The 22,170-nt window shown below is 46.5% G+C and overlaps 1 protein-coding gene across 13 annotated transcripts in view; it reads left to right on the top strand.

Annotated features, from left to right (window-relative positions):
- Positions 1-22,170, top strand: part of arhgap23a (Rho GTPase activating protein 23a) — a 501,306-nt gene that overhangs the window by 343,851 nt on the left and 135,285 nt on the right. For all 13 annotated transcript variants that reach the window (XM_078529389.1, XM_078529391.1, XM_078529390.1 and 10 more), the window contains 2 exons: positions 14,770-14,848; positions 15,590-15,644. In XM_078529389.1, the coding sequence (XP_078385515.1) occupies positions 14,770-14,848; positions 15,590-15,644 (134 nt within the window). The remainder of the gene's footprint in view (positions 1-14,769; positions 14,849-15,589; positions 15,645-22,170) is intronic.

Raw genomic sequence — 22,170 nt, 5'->3', positions numbered from 1 at the left:
TATGGCTGATTGGATTGTTACTCAACTCCACATTTCCACCTACCCCTGATAACCTTTCACTGCTTGTTTATCAAGAATCTGTCTAGTTTTGCCTTAAAAATATTCAAAGACTCTGCTTCCACCACCTTTTGAGGAAGATAGTTCCAAAGATTCATGACCCTTAGAGAAACATTTCTCCTCATCTCGGTCTTAAATGGGCGACCCCTTATTTTTAAACAGTGACCCCTAGTTCTAGGTTCTCTCACAAGAGAAAACCTCTTTTGACATCCACCCTATCAGGACCACTCAGGATCTTTATATGTTTCAATCAAGTCACCTTTTATCCTCCTAAAACCCAACGGATACAAACCTAGCCTGTCCAACGTTTCCTCATAACACAGCCCTCCCATTCCAGGTATTAGTCAAGTAAACCTTTTCTGAACTATATCCTTTCTCAAATTAGGAGACCAAAACTGTATACAGCACTCTAACGGTCTCACCAACGCCCTGTATAACTGAAGCATAATCGCTCTACTTTAGTATTCAATTCCCCTGGCAATAAAGGATAACATTCTATTAGCTTTTCCTAATTACTTACTGTACCTGCATACTAACCTTTTGCGATTCATGCACTAGGACACCCAGATCCCTCTGCACCTCAGAGCTCTGCAATCTCTCACCAAATAGATAATAAGCTTTTTTATTCTTATAAAAACAAAAAACTACTGCGGATGCTGGAAATCCAAAACAAAAACAAAAACAGAATTACCTGGAAAAACTCAGCAGGTCTGACAGCATCGGGGAGAAGAGAAGAGTTGACGTTTCAAGTCCAATGACCCTTCAACAGAACTGAGTGTAGTTAGGAGAGGGGTGAAATATAGGCTGGTTTAAGGTGGGGGGTGGGGTGGAGGGAGAGAAGTTGAGGGTGGGGTGGTTGTAGGGACAAGCAAGCAGTGATAGGAGCAGAGAATCAAAAGATGTCACAGACAAAAGGATCAAAGAGGTGTTGAAGGTGGTGTTATTATCTAAGAGAATGTGCTAATTAAGAATGGATGGCAGGACACTCACGGTACAGCTCTAGTGGGGTGGGGTGGGGTGGAAAGATTGACAAGGTATTAGTTGTAGATTTAAAAATAATGGAAATAGGTGGGACAAGAAAAATCTATATAAATTATTGAAAAAAACAAAAGGGAGGGGGAAGAAACAGGGTGGGGATGGGGGGGAGGGAGTTTAAGATCTAAAGTTGTTGAATTCAATATTCAGCCCAGAAGGCTGTAAAGTGCCTAGTCGGAAGATGAGGTGCTGTTCTTCCAGTTTGCGTTGGGCTTCACTGGAACAATGCAGCAAGCCAAGGACAGACATGTGGGCAAGAGAACAGGGTGGAGTGTTAAAATGGCAAGCGACAGGGAGGTTTGGGTCTTTCTTGCGGACAGACCGCAGGTGTTCTGCAAAGCGGTCGCCCAGTTTGCGTTTGGTCTCTCCAATGTAGAGGAGACCGCATTGGGAGCAACGAATGCAGTAGACTAAGTTAGGGGAAATGCAAGTGAAATGCTGCTTCACTTGAAAGGAGTGTTTGGGCCCTTGGACGGTGAGGAGAGAGGAAGTGAAGGGGCAGGTGTTGCATCTTCTGCGTGGGCATGGGGAGGTGCCATAGGTGGGGGTTGAGGAGTAGGGGGTGATGGAGGAGTGGACCAGGGTGTCCCGGAGGGAACGATCCCTACGGAATGCCGCCAGGGGGGGTGAAGGGAAGATGTGTTTGGTGGTGGCATCATGCTGGAGTTGGCGGAAATGGCGGAGGATGATCCTTTGAATGCGGAGGCTGGTGGGGTGATAAGTGAGGACAAGGGGGACCCTATCATGTTTCTGGGAGGGAGGAGAAGGCGTGAGGGCGGATGCGCGGGAGATGGGCCGGACACAGTTGAGGGCCCTGTCAACGACCGTGGGTGGAAAACCTCGGTTAAAGAAGAAGGAGGACATGTCAGAGGAACTGTTTTTGAAGGTAGCGTCATCAGAACAGATGCGACGGAGGCGAAGGAACTGAGAGAATGGGATGGAGTCCTTACAGGAAGCAGGGTGTGAGGAGCTGTAGTCGAGGTAGCTGTGGGAGTCGGTAGGCTTGTAATGGATATTGGTGGAGAGTCTATCATCAGAAATTGAGACAGAGAGGTCAAGGAAGGGAAGAGAAGTGTCAGAGATGGACCATGTGAAAATGATTGAGGGGTGGAAATTGGAAGCAAAATTAATAAATTTTTCCAGGTCCCAACGAGAGCATGAAGCAGCACCGAAGTAATCATCGATGTACCGGAGAAAGAGTTGTGGGAGGGGGCCGGAGTAGGACTGGAACAAGGAATGTTCCACATACCCCATAAAGAGACAGGCATAGCTGGGGCCCATGCGGGTACCCATAGCCACACCTTTTATTTGGAGGAAGTGAGAGGAGTTAAAGGAGAAATTGTTCAGTGTGAGAACAAGTTCAGCCAGACGGAGGAGAGTAGTGGTGGGTGGGGATTGTTGGGGCCTCTGTTCAAGGAAGAAGCTAAGGGCCCTCAGACCATCCTGGTGGGGGATGGAGGTGTAGAGGGATTGGACATCCATGGTGAAGAGGAAGCGGTTGGGGCCAGGGAACTGGAAATTGTTGATGTGACGTAAGGTGTCAGAGGAATCACGGATGTCGGTGGGAAGGGACTGGACAAGGGGAGAGAGAAGGCCAATATGGACAATTTCACATTTTCCTGCGTTATACTCCATTTGCCAGATCTTTGCCCACTCACTTAACCTATTTATATCCCTTTGTAGCCTCCATATGTCCTCTTCACAGCTTACTTTTCTCCCTACCTTTGTGTCAACATCAAATTAGCAACCATACATTTAAGTCATTTACATAAATTGTAAAAAGTTGAGGCCCCAGCACTGATTCTTGTGGCACACTGCTCGTTGCAACTTGCCAACCAGAAGATGACCCATTTATGCCTACTCTGTTTCCTGTTAGCTAGCCAATCTTCTAGCCATGCCAATATGCTACTCCCTACGCCATGAACTTTCATTTTCTGCAATAACCTTTGATGTGGCACCTTATCAAATGCCTTTGGACAATCTAAGAGCAGTACATCCACCGTTTCCCTTTATCCACAGGACATGTTACTTCTTCAAAGAACTTCAATAAGTTAGTTGAACATAATTTCCCACAAACTAAACATGTTGACTCTGCCTGATTACCCTGAACTTTTTCCAAGTGCTCTGCTATAACATCATTAATAGTAACTTTTAACATTTCCCTCATGACAGCTGTTAAGCTAACTGGCCTGTAGTTCCTGCCTCCCTCCCTTTTTGAAGAAAGGATTTACACTCATTATTTATCAATCTAATGGGATATTCCCTGAAGCTAGGGGATTTTGGAAAATTAAAACCAATGCATTAACTATCTCACTAGCCACTTATTTTAAGACCCTAGTATGAAGTCCATCAGGACCCTGGTACTTGTCAGCCCGCAGCTGCAACAATTTGCTCAGTACCACTTCCCTGGTGATTGTAATTTTCTCGAGTTCCTCATCTACCTTTCTATTTCCTGATTTACAGCTATTTCTGGGATGTTACTTGAATCCCCTTGTATCCTCTATAGTGAAGACTGATACAAAATACCTTTTCAATTCATCTGCCATCTCCTTATTTTCCATTATTAATTCCCCAGCCTCACTTACTGTAGGACCAAAGCTCACTTCGTTAACTCTTTTTAAAATATATTTAAAATATAGGCTTTTTTCTTTAAGTTTGATACTATCTTTAACTTTTTTAGTTAACCATGGATGGTGTGTCCTTCCCTTGGAATTTGTCTGCTTTATGAGCTTGTCCACACTGCTATTTCTAACTGTTATTGTGGATCAAGTTAACAATAGAAATGTGACGCCGGGCCTCTAATTTTCTGTGGCCCCAGTCATTATAATGTGTTTTTTTTTGGTGGGTGGGGGGGTGGAAGCAGCTGATGCACTTGGTACCGTTTGATGATCCTTCACAAAGAATCACAGGATTGTTGCATCTCAGAAGGAGGCCATTCGGCTCATCCTATCTGCACCACCTCTCTGAATGCATTTCACCTCTGAATGAATTTCTCCTGCCTTCTCCCCGTAACCCTGCACGTTATTTCTTTTCAAATAATCATCTAATTCCCTTTTGAATGAACCTGCCTCCATCACACTGTCAGGCAGTGCATTCCAGACCCTAACCACTCAGTGTGTGAATAAGTTTTTTTTCATATATCACTTTTGTTGCTTCTACCAATTACTTACAATCTGTGCTATCTGTTTCTTGATCTTTCTGCCAATGGAAACAGTTTCTCGCTATCTACTCTGTACAGGTCCCTCACGATTTTATCAAATTTCCTCTTGACCTTCTCTTCTCCAAGGAAAAGAGTCCAAACTGAAGTTTCTCATTCCTGGAATCATTCTCGTAAACCTCTTCTGCACTCTGTCCAATGCCTTCGCATCCTTCCTAAAATACGGCACCCAGAACTGTACACAGTACTACAGCTGAAGTCTAACTAGTGTCTTGTACATGCCCAACATAACTTCCTTGCTCTTTTACTCTAAGCCCCTATTAATAAAACCTAGGATACTGTATGCTTTAGTAATTGCTCTCTCAACCTGCCCTGCCACCTGCAATGACTAATGTACATATAGAAACATAGAAACTAGGAGCAGGAGTAGGCCATTCGGCCCTTCGAGACTGCTCCGCCATTCATTATGATCATGGCTGATCATCCAATTCAATAGCCTGCTTCCGCTTTCTCCCCATACCCTTTGATCCCTTTCGCCCCAAGAGCTATATCTAACTCCTTCTTGAAAGCATACAATGTTTTAGTCTCAACTACTTTCTGTGGTAACGAATTCCACAGGCTCACCACTCTCTGGCTGAACAAATTTCTCCTCATCTCAGTCCTAAATGGTCTACCCCATATCCACAGACTGTGACCCCTGTTTCTGGACTCCCCCACCATCGGGAACATCCTTCCTGCATTTACCCTGTCTGGTCCTGTTAGAATTTTATAGGTTTCTATGAGATCCCTCCTCATTCTTCTGAACTCCAGCGAATATAATCCTATTTGACTCAATCTCTCCTCATATGTCAGTCCCGCCATCCCAGGAATCAGTTGGGTAAACCTTTTCTGCTCTCCCTCTATAGCAAGTACATCCTTCCTCAGATAAGGAGACCAAAACTGCACACAATATTCCAGGTGTGGTCTCACCAAGGCCCTGTATAATTGCAGCAAGACATCCCTGTTCCTGTACTCAAATCCTCTGGCTATGAAGGCCAACATACCACTTGCCTTCTTTACCACCTGCTGCACCTGCATGCTTACTTTCAGCAACTGGTGTACAAGGTCACCCTGGTCTCGTTGCACATTCCCCTCTCTCAATTTATAGCCATTCAGATAATAATCTGCCTTCCTGTTTTTGCTACCAAAATGGATGACCTCACATTTATCCACATTATACTGTATCTGCCATGCAGTTGCCCACTTACTCAGCTTGTCCAAATCACACTGAAGCATCTCTGCATCCTCCTCACAGCTCACCCTCCCACCCAGCTTTGTGTCATCTGCAAATTTGGTGATATTACATTTAATTCCCTCATCGAAATCATTAATATATATTGTGAATAACTGGCGTCCCAGCACTGATCCCTGTGGTATCCCACTAGTCACTGCCTGCCATCCGGAAAAAGACCCTTTCATAAATCCATGCTGACTCTGTCCGATTCTGCCACTGTTTTCCAAGTGCTCAGCTATTAATTCTTTTATAATGGACTCTAGAATTTTCCCCACTACCGACGTCAGGCTGACTGGTCTATAATTCCCTGTTTTCTCTCTACCTCCCTTTTTAAATAGTGGGGTTACATTAGCTACCCTCCAATCTGTAGAAACTGTTCTATAGAAGTCTAAAGAGTCTATAGAATCTTGGAAGATGTCCACCAATGCATCCACTATTTCTAGGGCCACTTCCTTAAGTACTCTGGGATGTGGATTATCAGGGATTTATCGGCCTTCAATTCCATCAATTTCCCCAACACCATTTCCCTACTAATACTGATTTCTTTCAGTTCCTCCCTCTCACTAAACCCTGTGTTCCTGAACATTTCTGGTATGTTATTAGTGTTCTCCTTTGTGAAGACAGAACCAAAGTATGTATTTAGTTGGTCAGCTATTTCTTTGTTCCCCATTATAAATTCCCCTGTTTCTGACTGTAAGGGACCTACATTTGTCTTCACCAATCTTTTTCCCTTCACATACCTACAGAAACTTTTACAGTTAGTTTTTATGTTCCCTGAAAGCTTACTCTCGTACTCTATTTTCCCCTTCTTAATCAATCCCTTGGTCCTCCTTTGCTGAATTCTAAACTGCTCCCAATCCTCAGGTCTGTTGTTTTTTCTGGCCAATTTGTATGCCTCTTCCTTGGATCTAATACTATCTCTAATTTCCCTTATAAGCCATGGTTTGGCCACCTTTCCTGTTTTACTTTTGCACCAGACAGGAATAAATAATTGTTGCAGTTCACCCATTTGCTCTTTGAATGTTTGCCATTGCCTATCCACCGTCATCCCTTTAAGTAACGTTTCCCAATCCATCATAGCCAACTCACGCCTCATATCATCGTAGTTTCCTTCATTAAGATTCAGGACCCAAGGCTCAGAATCAACTACGTCACTCTCCATCTTGATGAAGAATTCTATCATATTATGGTCGCTCATCCCCAAGGCGCCTCGCACAACTAGGTTGCCAATTATTCCTTTCTCATTACACAATACCCAGTCTAGGAAGGCCTGTTCTCTCATTACTTCCTCAATGTATTGGTCCAGAAAAACATCCCGTATACACTCCAGGAATTCCTCCTCTATGGTATTGTTACTAATTTGATTTGCCCAATCTATATGCAGATTAAAGTCACCCATAATTACAGATTTTCCTTTATTGCATGTGTCTCTAATTTCCTGTTTAATGCCATTCCCAACATCGCCACTACAGTTTGGGGGTCTATATACAACCCCCGCTAACGTTTTTTGCCCCATAGCATTTCTCAGCTCTACCCATACAGATTCCACATCGTTGGAGCAAATATCTTTCCTCACTATTGCGTTAATTTCCTCTTTAACCAGCAATGCAACTCCACCACCTTTTCCTTTTTGTCTGTCCTTCCTAAATACTGAATACCCCTGGATGTTCAGTTCCCATCCCTGGTCACCCTGCAGCCAGGCCTCCGTAATCCTGACTATATCATACTTGTTTGTCTATTTGCGCGGTTAATTCATCCACTTTATTGCGAATGCTCCTCGCGTTAAGGCACAAAGCCTTAAGGCTTTGTCTTTTTAAAATTACTTGTCCCATTCCCACTATTTTTCACTGAGGCCCTGTTTGATTCTTGCCATTGATTTCTCTATCACTTTTCTTATTCCGCTTTCTGTCTTTTGTTCTTGTCTTTGATTCCCCTTCCTCTGATTCCTTGCATAGGTTCTCATCCCCCTGCCATTTTAGTTTAAACCCTCCCCAACCACTCTAGCAAATATTCCCCCTAGGACATCAGTCCCGGTCCTGCCCGGGTGTAACCCGTCCGGTTTGTACTGGTCCCACCTCCCCCAGAACCGGTCCCAATGCCCCAGGAATCTGAAACCTTCCCCCTCACACCATCTCTTCAGCCATGTATTCATCTGATATATCCTGCTATTTCTACTCTGACTGGCACGTGGCACTGGTAGTAATCCTGAGATCACTACCTTTGAGGTCCTACTTTTCAACTTACTTCCTAACTCCCTATATTCTGCTTTTAGGACCTCATCTCTTTTTTTACCTATGTCGTTTGTACCAATGTGTACCACGACCATTGGCTGTTCACCCTTTCCCTTCAGGATGTCCTCTAGCCGCTCTGAGACATCCTTGACCCTAGCACCAGGGAAGCAACATAGCATCCTGGAGTCTCGTTTGCAGCCACAGAAACCCCCAACTATTCCCCTTACAATTGAGTCCCCTATAACTACTGCATTCCCACACTTTTTACTCCTCCCCTGTGCAGCAGAGCCAACCGCGGTGCAACGAATTTGGCTGTTGCTGCTTTCTCCTAAGAAGCCATTCCCCCCAACAGTATCCAAAGTGGTATATCTGTTTTGCAGAGTAATAGCCACAGGAGATTCCTGCACTGCCTGCCTAGTCCTCTTGCTTTGCCTGGTAGTCACCCATTCCCTTCCTGCCTGTGGACTCCTAGCCTGCAGTGTGACCACCTCTCTATACGTCCTATCCACGATACTCTCCACCTCGCGGATGCTCCACAGTGTCCCCAGCTGCCCCTCCAGCTCCAGAACCCGGGCTTCCAGGAACTGCAGCTGGAGACACTTCCCGCACACATGCTGGCTCGTGCCTGGCTTCCAGACATACACCAATGTCCTTCTGCTGCTGCACCCCTTTTAGAGTGGCGCCCTTTATTTTGTACTGTCGCTCCATGTTCTTCCTACCAAAATGCATCATCTCACGTTTTTCCGCATTGAACTTCATTTGCCACTTATCCACCAATTCCACCAACTTGTCTATGTCCTCTTAAAGTTCTACACCACCCTCCTCACAGCTCACAATGCTTCCAAGTTTTGTATATTTGATTGAAGTATATAAGATTCTGAACGGTCTTGACAAGGTGGATGTGGAAAGGATGTTTCCCCTTATGGGTGAGTCCAGAACTAGGGGACACTTTTAAAAATTAGGGGTCACCCTTTTAGCACAGAGATGAGGAGAAATTTTTTTCTGAGCGTTGTGCAACTTTGGAACACTGTGCCTCAGAAGGTTATGGAGTTGGGGTCATTGAATATTTTTAAGCCAAAGGTAGATTCTTTTTAGGCAAGGGAATTGAAGGTTCTCGGGGGGTAGATAGGAATGTGGAATTTGAAGCACAAACAGATGTGCCATGATCTTATTGAATTATGGCGCAGTCTTGAGGGGCCGAATGGCCGACTTCTATTTTGTATGCTCGTATCGTTCGCAAATTTTGAAATTGCACCAAGGACTAGATCATTAATATTTATCAGGCAAAGCAGTGGCCCTAATACTGACCCCTGGCACGCTCCATTACAAACCTTCCTCCACCCAAAAAAACATCCATTAACCCTTACTCCCTCTTTCCTGTCACTCAGCCAATTCTGCATCCATGTTGCTACTGTCCCTTTTATTGCATGAGCTATAATTTTGCTTACAACCTTCAAATGCCTTTTGAAAATCCATGTGCACCACAGCAATAGCATTGCCTCATCAACCCTGTCAGTCACCTCTTAGAAAAAATTCAGCAAGTTAGTTAAACACGATTTTCCGTTAAGAAATCCATGCTGGCTTTCCTTAATTAACCCATATTTGTCCATGTCAGTGTTATGTTTCACACTGCAAATTGTTGGCTATGTCATCCGAAGAATCTGAAGGTGTCTTCCTTGTCTGTGGTTGAACTTTCGCCTGTGTTGGAAGGCTGTGGGTTCAAGCCCCGTTCCAGAGACTTGGGGCAGAATTTTCCCGTTGGCGTGCGGGGGTGGGACCCGCACGCCCATGCTAAAAATTACACGTGGTGACGTTGGGCGAGCGCCCTGATGTCACCGTGCGCCATCACAATATTTCGTTGGGTGGGCGCGTAATGATCTCCGATGCACACCCGCCATTAATTAACGGGCCACTTAAGGCCCTTGAGGCAACAATTGACGCTTATTTTTCGGCACCCATGCAATCTTCGGGTCGTCGCACGGGCGCAACAGGCAGGCGGGTAAGAGACACTTGTGTAAACCTCACCCACGGGCAGGATAAGAGGGCTCGGGGGGGTTGCGAGTGTGCTCTGTCAAGTATTTAATTTGCAAAGTAACTGATACTTGCCTGTGTGAGCTGCAATACTTCAAAACGCATACCAGCTACTTAGATTGGACTCAACCTTCAGGTCAGCACTCTGCAGTGAAGAATTGTTTTTGGGCCTGCAGGTTTCAGGAGTCCTTCCCTTAGCTTGGGAATGGGAGTTGAACTCTCCACTGGAGGCACCTCCCCTGAGGAGGAAGGGAGGGCTAAAAGGGGGAGGAGGCCAGGAGTGCATGTGCAGCCTCCAGGGGAGTCACCTTTGGGAGGAGAGGCACAAGCATAAGAGGTGCAGGACCAAGAGGTAGTCCAAGGAGGAAGGGGCCGCAGAAGACGCCACTATCCTGCTGCCAGGGTGTACAGGTGGCGAAGCCGCTATCTCAATATGCCTGAGGTGCAGTGCCGAAGGAGGCTCCATCTCTCAAGGGAGATAGTCAACTATATCTTTCAGATGATTGGACCTGAGATCTCTGCTGTGTGGGTGGACAACCCACGCCAGTGGCTCTAAAGGTCACAGCTGCCCTCAACTTCTATACCTCTGACTCCTTCCAGGGGTCGGTGGGTAACCTTTGCAGTGTCTCCCAATCAGCTGTCCGCACTTGTGTCAAGCAGGTTACAGACGCTCTGTTCATGCGTGTATTGACCTTCATCCACTACTGTTGGGACCAGGCAAGCCAGACACAGTGATCCAGAGGCTTCACGGTGATTGCTGGGTTCCCCCGTGTCCAGGGTGCAATAGACTGTACACACGTGGCCATCAAGGCACCAGCAGGTGAGCCCGGTGCCTTCGTCAACAGGAAGGGCTTCCACTCCATGAACGTGCAGATAGTGTGTGATCACAGGATGCTGATTCTACAACTCTGTGCAAGATAACCAGGCAGCTCCCACGACGCCTGCACCCTCAGACACTCCAAGGTGCAGGGGCTCTTCAGTGCTCCAGCCTGGCTGGATGGATGGCTGCTGGGTGACAAGGGCTATCTCCTCAGAAGGTGGCTCATGACACCTCTCCGCCATCCAAGAACAGAAGCTGAGCAGCGGTATAATAGGAGCCAGGTGTCCACAAGGGCTGTGGTGGAAAGAGCCATCGGCCTTCTCAAAATGCACTTCCAATGCCTGGACCGTTCAGGAGGCGTACTCCTGTACTCCCCAGATGGTGTGTCGCTGATAGTGGTTGCATGCTGTGCTCTCCACAGTCTTGTGATGGAAAGGGGGATGCTGTGGACAAAGAAGATGTGGATGCAGTGGCTGCGGCTGTACACAATGAGTCCAGCAGTGAGTCCGAGGATGAGCATGCACAGGGAAATGCTGAGGGGATAGATGCTGACCCGGGCATACTCCAGGGAGGCAGGGAACCCTGGGAGGCTTCAATCCAACGAACCTTCAGCTAGCACACCACATGTGGACCTCCAGGACAAGTCTGGGCTGCAGGCTCCATACTCAATACCTGAGTGCAAAGTCTGCCTGGATAGGAACATTAACTAAAGGCCTTGTCAATAAAGCTGAATGTCCCACAAATCACTCATAACATTATTGATAACCATCCACCTGCAGAAGAAAAGAGGCACCCTCAGCCATGGTGACATGTCTGAATTTAATGGTATAACAAAAGGAACTTAAGAGAACAAAATGACAAAAAGGTGTTCAACAGCACACCAACTCATAAAGACCTTATTGTGGGCCAACACAAAAACACCAGTGATAAACCCGAGGTGTGCCTAAGGTGCCTTATGTTTACGCTTTCGGGGCTACGTCTTGGTGCTGCCCCCTCGCTGGGACTGGCATCTGAGACAGCCTACTGATTCTGCTGTCCTTTTGCCCTCGATGATCTTGGCGGCTGTCCTCTGGCCCATGGAGCCTGTGCTGGCCTCACCTGGGAGGGAGCTCCCAGTTCCACAGCTGGCATCTCCCCAGTCGTTGTAGCCTCATCAGATGCAACGGTCACTGGCAGAGGGGTGGAGGAGCTGCCGCCCTCATCCGGAGCGCCCTGAGAGGAGCCCGCAGAGACGACACGTAGCTACTGGGCCGATGTGAGGTCAGTTCGTACCTCCCTGCTCACTGTGGATGGATGGGCACTGAGCTGGGAAATTTGGTGCCCAGACCATCTCCCACACTGGCACGGACCAGCTGAGGTCAATGCTGAAGTGAGGGCTTGTTGGTCCGAGCGCATCCCCAGGAAGCCCTGATTGGTCTCCTGGAGGAGCCTCTCCATGACAGTCGCCACGCCCTCCATGGAGGACGCATGGCGCTCGGCCATGAGGCTCATTGCATCAGTGATGATTTGCGTAGACTCCTCCACCACAGACACCAAGCCAAGCATAGTCTCATGTATCTCCACCAGATGCTCCTGCACACCCTGCCGCATTTCCTGAGTTCGCGGACGACTCCAGAGGCTCATCATCAGCCAACGACTGAGCATATGCCTGGTCCCCTGCAGTCCTCCGACTGCTGGCGCCATGGGCACTCTCTGTCTCTGCCAACTTCTCCAGCGACTGTGAAGTGCCCTCACCGCTGTGCCCCGGGACACTAGCCGTTGACCTAATTCCCACTGAGGTGCTAGTATCTGCGCTGGTGTCTGCCTGGCAGAGATGGTGTGATGCTGATGAGTCCGAGGCTTCAGGGCCCTCAAGTGTGAGAGGGGACCCCTGCTGCTCCTCCTCCTGACCCTGCTCCGCTAATGCTGAAAGGAAGAACAAGGTCATTTGATTAGTTAACGTGGAGACAATGTCAATGTGCATCCCTGTACCCCAGATCATTATGCGCTCATCCTTCCATAAGCAATGGTCAAGCCATGTTGCAAACTTCAATCACTGAACATTCAGCAGTGCCATGGCTGCTGGGGGAACAATGATGATCTTAGTGCTGGGCAAACGTACCTGCCCATGGCATCCCAGCCTCACTGACACCAGTGGACCTGGGCGCATGGCACCTCTCTAGATCTAGGGCTAAGGAGAGAAGAGCTTAGTGTTACTTGTACCTGGACTCTATTTGCGGACGGCCCACCCCAACCAGAGTGGGACATTGAAGGGCTCCAGTGCCTCCTCATCCCGCAGCTGCTGAACACTTGCACTCACACAAAGATGCCAGGCTTGTCTCCCCTCCCCCCCTCTCCCGCTGGCCAAATGCTGCCTACATCACATTTGGCACCACATGTTCTAACCTTCCTTAGCAAGGAGGCGCAAGCATGTGGAGTGCAGAGGACAGCAGATCGATTGGTGCCACGCCACTTTGAAGCTCCCTTCCCAGCATGTCCTCACCCTGACTTTGACATGTCCTGCAGTTCCAGCACAGCGCCTAGGTGCAGCTCCTCCAGGTTGCCCCCAAAACAGTAATGTGGGTGTCACTGTACCATATGCTGCGGGTGCAGAACCCATCTCATCACCACCCTCTCAGGGTGACCTAGGCATGGACAATGTCTGCTGGCCCACCCAGCAAAGGACACATGCCATCAATGATTCAATGCAGTCACTACACTCAGATTTGGTGGGGGGAGACTATCTCCGCCACCTCCTCCCGGGCATGTTTGGTCATGTAGGGGGCCTCCTCCTCCCATCCTGGGGTGCGAGGACCTCCTGCCGTGCTGCTACCTCTTCGAGGAGGGCAGCAAGGTAATTGCCCAAAAAACGAGAGGCGCAGTGCCCCCCTGCCTGGCCTGCTCACCAGCAGCGCTCTGAGGAGCCCTTCCAGTAGCCATGTTTGATAGCCTTTGAAAGGCTGCAGCAGCTTTTTTAAACAGGCTGCCGGGTCACCATTGGTCATGGCAGCCCCACCTTCGCCCACCCACTCCTGCTGTCCTTGGGAGCTGCGATTCGCGCTGGGCGGGCCTTAATTGGCCCGCCTGTGTAAAATGGTGGCACGGACCTGATCGCGGGCGGCGATTGGGTCCGCGTCTGCCCACTCCCGCTTCGCCAACCCGCCAGCCAGAAAATTCTGCCCTTGAGCACATAATCTTGATCAGCACTTCAGTGCAACACTTGAGGGAGTGTTGCGTTGTCAGAAGTGCCATCTTTCAGAGCTGTTGTTAAACCAAGACCCCATCAGCCTCCCCAGATGGACATAAAAGAACCCATGACATTATTTAAAGATGTGCAAGTGAGTTCTCTTCAATGTCTTGGCCAGCACTTACCCCTGAACGAACAGTTGCTCTAGTGATTTATTTAATTGCCGTTTGTGGAACCTATCTGTGCATAACATTTCTTGCATTATGATAGTAGACACACTTCGAAAAGGCCACACTGACTGTAAAACATGTTGACATTCTGCCGTGAAAGGTGCATGTCCTTTTCCTTTGCCAAACAGAGATTAAGCTAGGAGAGAGAAAAATGAGAAGGTAACTCTTTCTGAACTGCATTCATAACATCTGTTGGCTAGCTGAAGAGTATCTGCAAAAGGCCAAGGAGCAGGTCACCCTTTCCTCTCAGCTATGTAGATATGTGGTTGATGCTGTGGTTGAACTGATTCAGCAACAAAACCAGATTTATTAAATAAGAAACTATACAGCTGGTGGTGTGTGCTTCAAACACAAGTTCTGGGTTTTTCAGAGAAAGGGAAAAAGATGAAGAGTGATTGGAGGACCAATCACAGTAGGGGTGCTGTCTGAGAGAAATTATATATTTGAAATTCTTGGTTCAACTACTTGTGGAAATAAGCTACATGTGCACTTTGTGTATTTAATGGAGCAACATCTAAGGATCTCAGATGATGGTGTTGCATCTGTATAATATGGATATGAGGAGGATGTAATTGTACTCTAGTGTAGAGAATGAATCAAGTTCCAACTGTGGACAGACAAACAAAGAAACTTTTGTAATAGTTAATGCGCTTTCTTGAACCTAACATTCTGAACTCCAATTTGTATAAAGTATTGCTTCAAACAGTAAGTTGTGTCTTCAAAGACATATTTTAAATTCACTCTTTGAAAACCATTTTGTTTTCCTCAGGGGATCGTATTGTGAAGGTGAATGCAGAAAGTATAATTGGCAAAACATATTCTCAAGTAATATCCCTAATTCAAAACAGGTAAGTTAACATATTAAAAGACAACCACTTGATTTTTCCTTTTTCAGTGATCACTGCCATGCAGCTACCTTCACTCCAAAGGTATTGTGGTAATGTGTGCAAACTTGTCAGTGTAATTCAGTTGGAATCAATAGGAAATGTCATCATTCGGTAAAAGGGGCCTTCCCTCTCTGTTTGGGAGAGGTGCCATATGGCTAGTGCAATTGCGTTCTGGTGAGAGAGACTAATTTCAATTTTCTTTGAACCCTTAATGAATTTAATGTACAGTGTGCATGCAGGCTCCCAGTAGCCTTTCTGCTAGTGAGCCACATTGGGTGTGTTCTGTGCTTTGGGTGTGCTGCCAGCCTCAACATTTTAGCATCTGATAATTAGGGACATCAAGCTGCTGTCATTGTGTTAGCAGTCCTGTTGTAGCTTTTGGAATGTTTGATTATCTCAGTCTGTACCTATCACAATATCCTAATCGTATCCCCAATCAAATGTTAGGCAGTTCCTTTAGGACATTTAATTTGTATAGTGTTAATTGCTCTTGCTAGATCTCTCCTCAAATAGCATGGTTGGCAATAAAGAATTTGTTTGGTTCATTGTTGTGTTCTCCTTTTTAGGAGTCCTTGGACTCAGCAATTTAATTTTTATGGCATAGTTCCATGGACTAAAATCAAAGAAAAAATATGTCAATGACATTTATGCCATTGATGTAGATTTCGTAAAACATGTCTTTTTTTTTCTCCTTGTATTTAGTGAGGATGTATTGGAACTTTCAGTTATGCCCAAAGATGAAGACATTTTGCAGGTGGTAAGTTACAAAACTTTAATTTTTCTTCTTTCCCTGTTTCAGTCAATTAAGGTGCATAAGTTCTGACCCCTTAGAACTAAGACAGAGGTCACCTGCAGGGTCAGGTTTATAGCAGGAATATGGTTGGTATTTATGGTATTAAATTCTTTAAAATGAAATGCAATTAAGTTAAGATACAGACATTTGAATGAGGTGTAAAAGTGGCTTGCCTTGTACCATTGAGATTGTTGTGTGGATCATATAAGGAATTACTGAATTTATTTTTAACTAACATTTCAGATATGTGACCATTCCACAGACTACTGTCACCTTTTATTTGTTTTTGCATCTTACCACGCAAGTTAACATGCAGGTACAGCAAGCAATTAGGAAAGCAAATGGCATGTTGACCTATATTGCAAGGGGATCAGAGTATAAGAATAAAGTCTTGCTGCAATTGTATAGGGCTTTGGTGACATTACACCTGGAATACTGTATGCAATTTTGGTCTCCATATTTAAGAAAAGATATACTTACATTGGAGGGCAGTACAGCAAAGTTTCACTAGATCAGTCCCTGGGATGGAAAGGTTGCCCTATGATCAGAGGCTGAGTAAACTTGCCTATGTTCTCTGTAGTTTAGAAGATTGAGAGGTAATGTCATTAAAACATTTGTTTCAGTCATCGTTTTTATTTTTGTTTAAATTTCCATCTTCCATATGTTCTGCACATGGTACTGAAGCTGAAGCTTCTTCCACAGCTCACCGTAATACTGTGAGCAGCAGTGGGGATGGTTTCCCTCACTGCAATCACAGAACCACAGAATCACACAGTGCAGAAGAGGCCCTTTGGCCCATCGAGTCTGCACTGACAATGTCTAGTAATATGATGAATACATTTGGAAAGAGTTCCTTTGGTCAGTATTTCTAGAAAAATTGTACATCTTTTCATCAGCAGTATCAATCAGAAAAAAATAATGCTATAAATGAATAGAAGAAATTTTCCGGTGACATGCTGAACAAATAAACATGGCCAGAAGCAACCTGCAGGATTTGTATCACAACAAGCCAGCTGAGACCTGCAATATGGGGCTGAATTTTTGGGCACCCTGAGATGGGGAATGGAGCTGAACAGGGCCTGAAATACCAGTGCTGGTTCTGCAATGCTGTTCCTGGAGCCACCTGTGTTCACCAGGGCAGCGGGGGAGGGTGAGAATGTGATCCCGCCTGATCCCCGATTAAGGCCTCTTAAGGTACTAGGACAGGAAGGACATTGTGGCTGTAGCCCCCGCATAGGATCTACTCTCAAAGAAGGAGCTTCCTGGAGTTGATTGAAGCTCAGTGCCACAGGACACTGATTCCCCCAGCAGATGGTTGCAGTCATCGTGACCTGGCACCTCACAGCACTGGTTGTCATGCTCTACCAGCAGCTGTCAAAATCACTGTGGCCTTGAACTTGCTTGGAAGGTGCCAGAATCAAAGATCAGCAGTGGACCTTTGTGGCATTTTGCAAATAGCTGCACACCATTGCATCCCGCAGGTCACTGATGTCCTATATGCCAGAGCTGGACAATACATTCATTTCATGACTGATGAGGCCTCTTGGGTGCAAAGGGCATTGGACTTCACTGCCAGCGCTGGGTTCTTCCAGGTGCAGGGCATAATTAGTTGCACCCATGTGACCATCAAGGCACCTAGTGAAAGGCCAATAAGATTCATCAACAGGAAGGGCTTCCTGTCCCTCAATGTTCAGCTCGTCTGCAACCATAATAGGAGCTTCCTCCATGTGTTTCATTCTCTAACAGTCCAGGCTGCCACAAATCTTCACTTCAAACCTGGATATTTCTGGATAGATCCTAGGGTGCAAAGGATATCCTTTGAAAAATGACGAAGAGAGTCCCAGACAGTAGCATAAAGGTGACACAATCAAAGTCATCTGCTCACCAGGACCTCCATTGAGCAGGCTTCTCAAAGTGCCATTCCTTGCCTGGAGCAGATTTAAATGGCATCCACAGTAACGCCTGTCATGGGGATTTAAATCACACTTACACTTTTTTTGGCCCGCCTCCGCTCCCATACCTGCAGTCTTGAATTGGCTGCCAAACCCAACTCCAATCAAATTAAGAGGTTGCTCCCTCCTTCCCCCTGTAGGTGAGTTTGAGGCCTGGAAACAGTCCCAAATTCCATTTCCTGCCTCCGACATACAAATTCAGCCCCTGTATGTGGGCTGAATGTATGACGAATCAAGCTTTCCCATGGAAAAATGTGTTAATCACCCAAGTGAACTGAGTTGCCAGACTGCTGACTGTCTAAGCTACTCTTATTTCGCAAGTTTATTTATTTTAAGTTCACGTCAGTTGTTTTTTTGTCAAATTTGAGTTTCTCTGAGCTTGTTAGATGTGCTGCAGGAGGTGATGTGCCTTGACAGTGTGAATGTACTTGCCTGAATGTAAAAGCTAAAGCGATCAGAAGGGAAGGAAGGGAAAATATTTAAGGAAAATTGAACTGTTTTTATTCAGGACTTATTCAGGGCTGACAGACATTTTGGAGTTCTTTGAGGCTGTAACTGACAGGGTAGATGAGGGGGAATCAATGAATACTTGAATTTTCAGAAGGCGTTCAATTAAGTGCCAGATTAGAGGTTGTGTTGCACAAGTTTGGGCTCATAGGACTGCGGGTAATATTTTGTATAGATTGAAGATTGGCTGGCAGACAAAAAACAGAGTTTGAATAACATTATAATTTTCAGGTTGACATGTTGTAACTGCTGGTGTGCCATAAGGATCAATATTTGGGCTCAACTATTTATAACCTATATAATTGACTTGCAATTAGTCCCCTTATTTAATAAAGTCAGATTTGCTTTCACAAAGAGGCTACTAAGGGATATAGACAGTTCAGTGACTGAGCCAGAAGGTGGAAAATGGATTATAATGTGGGGAATTTTAGAAATTATACAGTTTGATAGGAAGATAGAAAAGTAGATTTTTTTTAAAGGTGAAAGACTAATAAATTCTGGTCTTCTGAGGGATTTGGATATTGTATACGAATCACAAAGTTAACATGCAGATACAGCAAGCATTTAGGAAGGTAAGTGGTATATTAGCCTTTATTGCAAGGGGGTTTAGAGTATAAGAGTAAGGAAGTTTTGCTGCAATTATATAGGGCTTTTGTTGAGACCATCCCTGGAGTACTGTACTGTGTAAAACTTTGGTTTCCTTACTTAAAGGATATACTTACCTTAGCGGGGTCGCAGCAAAGGTTTAACAGATTGATGCCTAGGCTGAGGGGGACAACCTTGGGAGGAGTGATTGAGCAGAATGGGACTATATTCTCTGGAGTTTAGCAGAATGAGAGGTGACTGAAAAGTATAACATTCTTAGAGGGCTTGGCAGGATAGATACTGAGAGATTGTTTTCCGTGGCTGGAGAGTCTAGAACTAAGGGTTACGGTCTCATGATAAAGAGGTTGGCCATTTGAGACTTTTTTTCACTCAGAGGGTTGGGAATCTTTAGAATTCTATGTCCCAGATGGCTATAGATGCTCAGTAAGTTGGTACATTCAAGACTGAGATCACTAGATTTTTAGGCATCCGTGGAATCAATGGATGTATGTCAGCGTGGTAAAGTGGAGTTCATTTAGAAGATTGACCTTGATCTCATTGAATTGTGGAGGATATACGAGGGGCCATTTGGCTTCCTGCTGCTATGTTTTTATTTTATTATTGCATGATCCTTTTGTATCGATATTGGAATGCTGCTGTGAAGTCACTTTTTATTAACTAATGGACTGAAGAGGCTGCAAAACTCCCTAGACATATTAGTGCCATAAAGATTAATACCACTCGATTTCATTTGTAGTTAGCTGACTTGTGATCTTATTTTAATCTCTGCTTTATTTAATGATAAAATTGGAAACATTTAATGCATTGTGAGCTATGCTTCGCTGCAGACTCCTAGATGGTGTGTGATATTGCACAGATATTTCCACCCTGAGGAAAAGATTGGGCTCACCAAAAAAAATTGGAAGGAAGTAATGTTTAGCATTTTTTTAGATGCAAGGGCATTTTAATAAGAACATCTGGGGTGGAATTGTCTCCTCCTGCCCTAAGTTCCGTGACGAGATCAGGAATTTGGAGTGAGCAAAAGCAGGCTTTTACACGCAATTATCCGCTCCCCGTCTCTTTAGTTATGTGTACGTGCGGTTCACATTGAGTCTCATGGCGGAGCAGGTGGGCAGGAAGTCAGGCACCCTGCCCTTCTGTCCGGGCACCACATTTAAAAGGCACCTGGACAGGCCTTCACCAATGGGAAGAATGAGCAGCAGAAGGCAATAAATCACACTCCCCGCTTTAGTGTTGTGTCCTTGAAGCATCTGCTCGAGGCAGTAGAGGGAAGATAGGATGACCTCTTCTCCAGGGATGGCCACAGGAGGCCCACCCAAATGACCACTGTGACCTGTGAAGAGGTCGCCAGGGGGGTCAGCATCTGCGATGCAAAGGAGGGCTGCCCTGCAGTACAGGAAATCCACATCACCATTCATTTGTTACTCTCATGGGACCTGATTGTCACTGGCAAGGCCAGCATTCCTCTTGTGCATCCCTAAATGCCCTTGAGAAGGTAGTAGGCTACTGCCTTATTGAACCCCTGCAGTCCATGTGCTCTGTTATTAGCGAGGCAACTTCAGGATTTTCAGCCAGCCACAGTGAAGATGCAGTCATGGGGTGGAGTGCAGGGCAACTTGCAGGTGCTATTGCTCCCGTGCATCTGCTGCCCTTGACCTTCTAGCTGGTAGATCTCGTGGATTGGAGGGTGCTGTTGAAGTAGCCTTAGTGACTTGCTGCAATGCACCTTGTACATGGCACACACTGCTGCCGCTCTTGTCTTGGTGGTGGAGGGAGTAAATGTTGAGGGTGCTGGATGGGGTGTCAATCAAGCTGGCTGCTTTGTCCTGGATCGTGTTCAGCTTCCTGAGTGTTGTTGGAGCAGCACTCATACAGATAAGTGGAGAGTATTCCATCACCCTTTTCACTTGTGCCATGCACATGGTGGTCAGGATTTGGCGAGTCACAAAGTCAGTTAGCAGCCACAGAATTAGCAGCCTGTAACTGATTCTTCTTCATACATGCTCACGATTCATCTTTATGGAGGAGAAGGTGGTCAACAACAGGAGGGAGAGAGGGAGCGGGGATGCCTAAGCTCAGGCCGCTTACTGCGTTCAAGCAGCAGGCTGCCAAGCTGGCTGGGGAGGATCGTGCCTATGCCAACTGCAAGATTGGTCTCCCTCAAGCATCTCATGAGGAAGCATGTGTAATCCAGATAATATTGGAAAATCAAAGTGATTGATGAGTGCCATGTTTGGGCCAGTCTAGGCAGTCACTCATTCTCTCCATCCTAGGCCCAGCAGGAAGAGAGTGGGGCCAGCCACGGCATCTGAAGCAAGCCCCAGTCCCAAGGGTGACTTCATACCTGTATGCCATCATATCATTCACCTACACCCTCCTCCAGCCCAGAGACACACACCTAGGTGGGTCATATATCTAGATTCAGCTCGGGCATACACTCTGGTGGTAACCTCAAATACATGTGTTCACAGCAGAAGGATGCAGTGACAACCAAGGTCTCTGGCAATCAGAGGACTGCTGGAGAAGAAGCCTCTGCTAAGTCTGCATCAGATGATAAGCCTCTGGAAATGCCATGGAGGAGAGGCTGTAGTATCAAAGAGACGCAGGGGAGCATCAGGCAGAGGCATCAGGCCCTCATCAGAATGGTATGAGAGGCAGAGGAGTGCGCCTGCATTCTCTCTGATGTTGTGGCTCTGACATGCGAGCACATCGAGGTCTCCATGGGGAGGATGACGGATGCCATGGAGAACCTCGTCCTGTTGAATGCCCAGTTTCTGCCAGAGATGCACTCGGACCTGCACTCCACCACTCTAGCCATGAGCTTTTGCAGTAGCTACACGAGAGGGGGACTGGCACCTCGACTCCCTTCCACGTGCTCCTTCTCCTCAGGGAGTCAGGAGAAGGGCCCTTGGACACCTACAGGAAGGAGGATTGTCAGGTGACACCCCGGTGGACACTCCCAAGGGCGTCCATGTGATCCCAATCCCCTCTGCCTGTGACCCCATCAGCTACAGCTGCTCAGGCTGAGAAGGGTGCACTTGCCCCCGAGCAGGATACCCAAAACAGGCTGGGGCTTGCCAGACCTTGGACCTCCAGAGGATGCCTTCCGAAGTCATCACAGACAATAGGGCATGGTAGTCAGCAGGCTGCCTCCAACTCTGCTGTGGATGTCAGGGATGCACCTAGATGTAGCAGTAGAGTTAGGAAAATTAAGAAGCATTGAACTAACACTGGTGGCATGGGTGTACAGTCATTGTTTTGGGGTTTTGCACTTCAAAATGTATGTTACCTGCATTTATTGGAAGTCCCCTAGATTAATCCTTGCTGCTAGCTGTTTTAATGATCGTGTGCACTCCACCCCTTTTGGGGGCGGACAAAGGATGGTCTTCCTCTCCCTAGTACATGACTGTGCATGGAGATATCGC

The sequence above is a fragment of the Cetorhinus maximus genome, chromosome 25 (assembly GCF_964194155.1).
Source record: "Cetorhinus maximus chromosome 25, sCetMax3.hap1.1, whole genome shotgun sequence".
Lineage (NCBI taxonomy): Eukaryota > Metazoa > Chordata > Chondrichthyes > Lamniformes > Cetorhinidae > Cetorhinus > Cetorhinus maximus.
The sequence above is the reverse complement of the archived record's forward strand: the minus strand, read 5'-3'. Positions and strand labels throughout refer to the sequence as shown.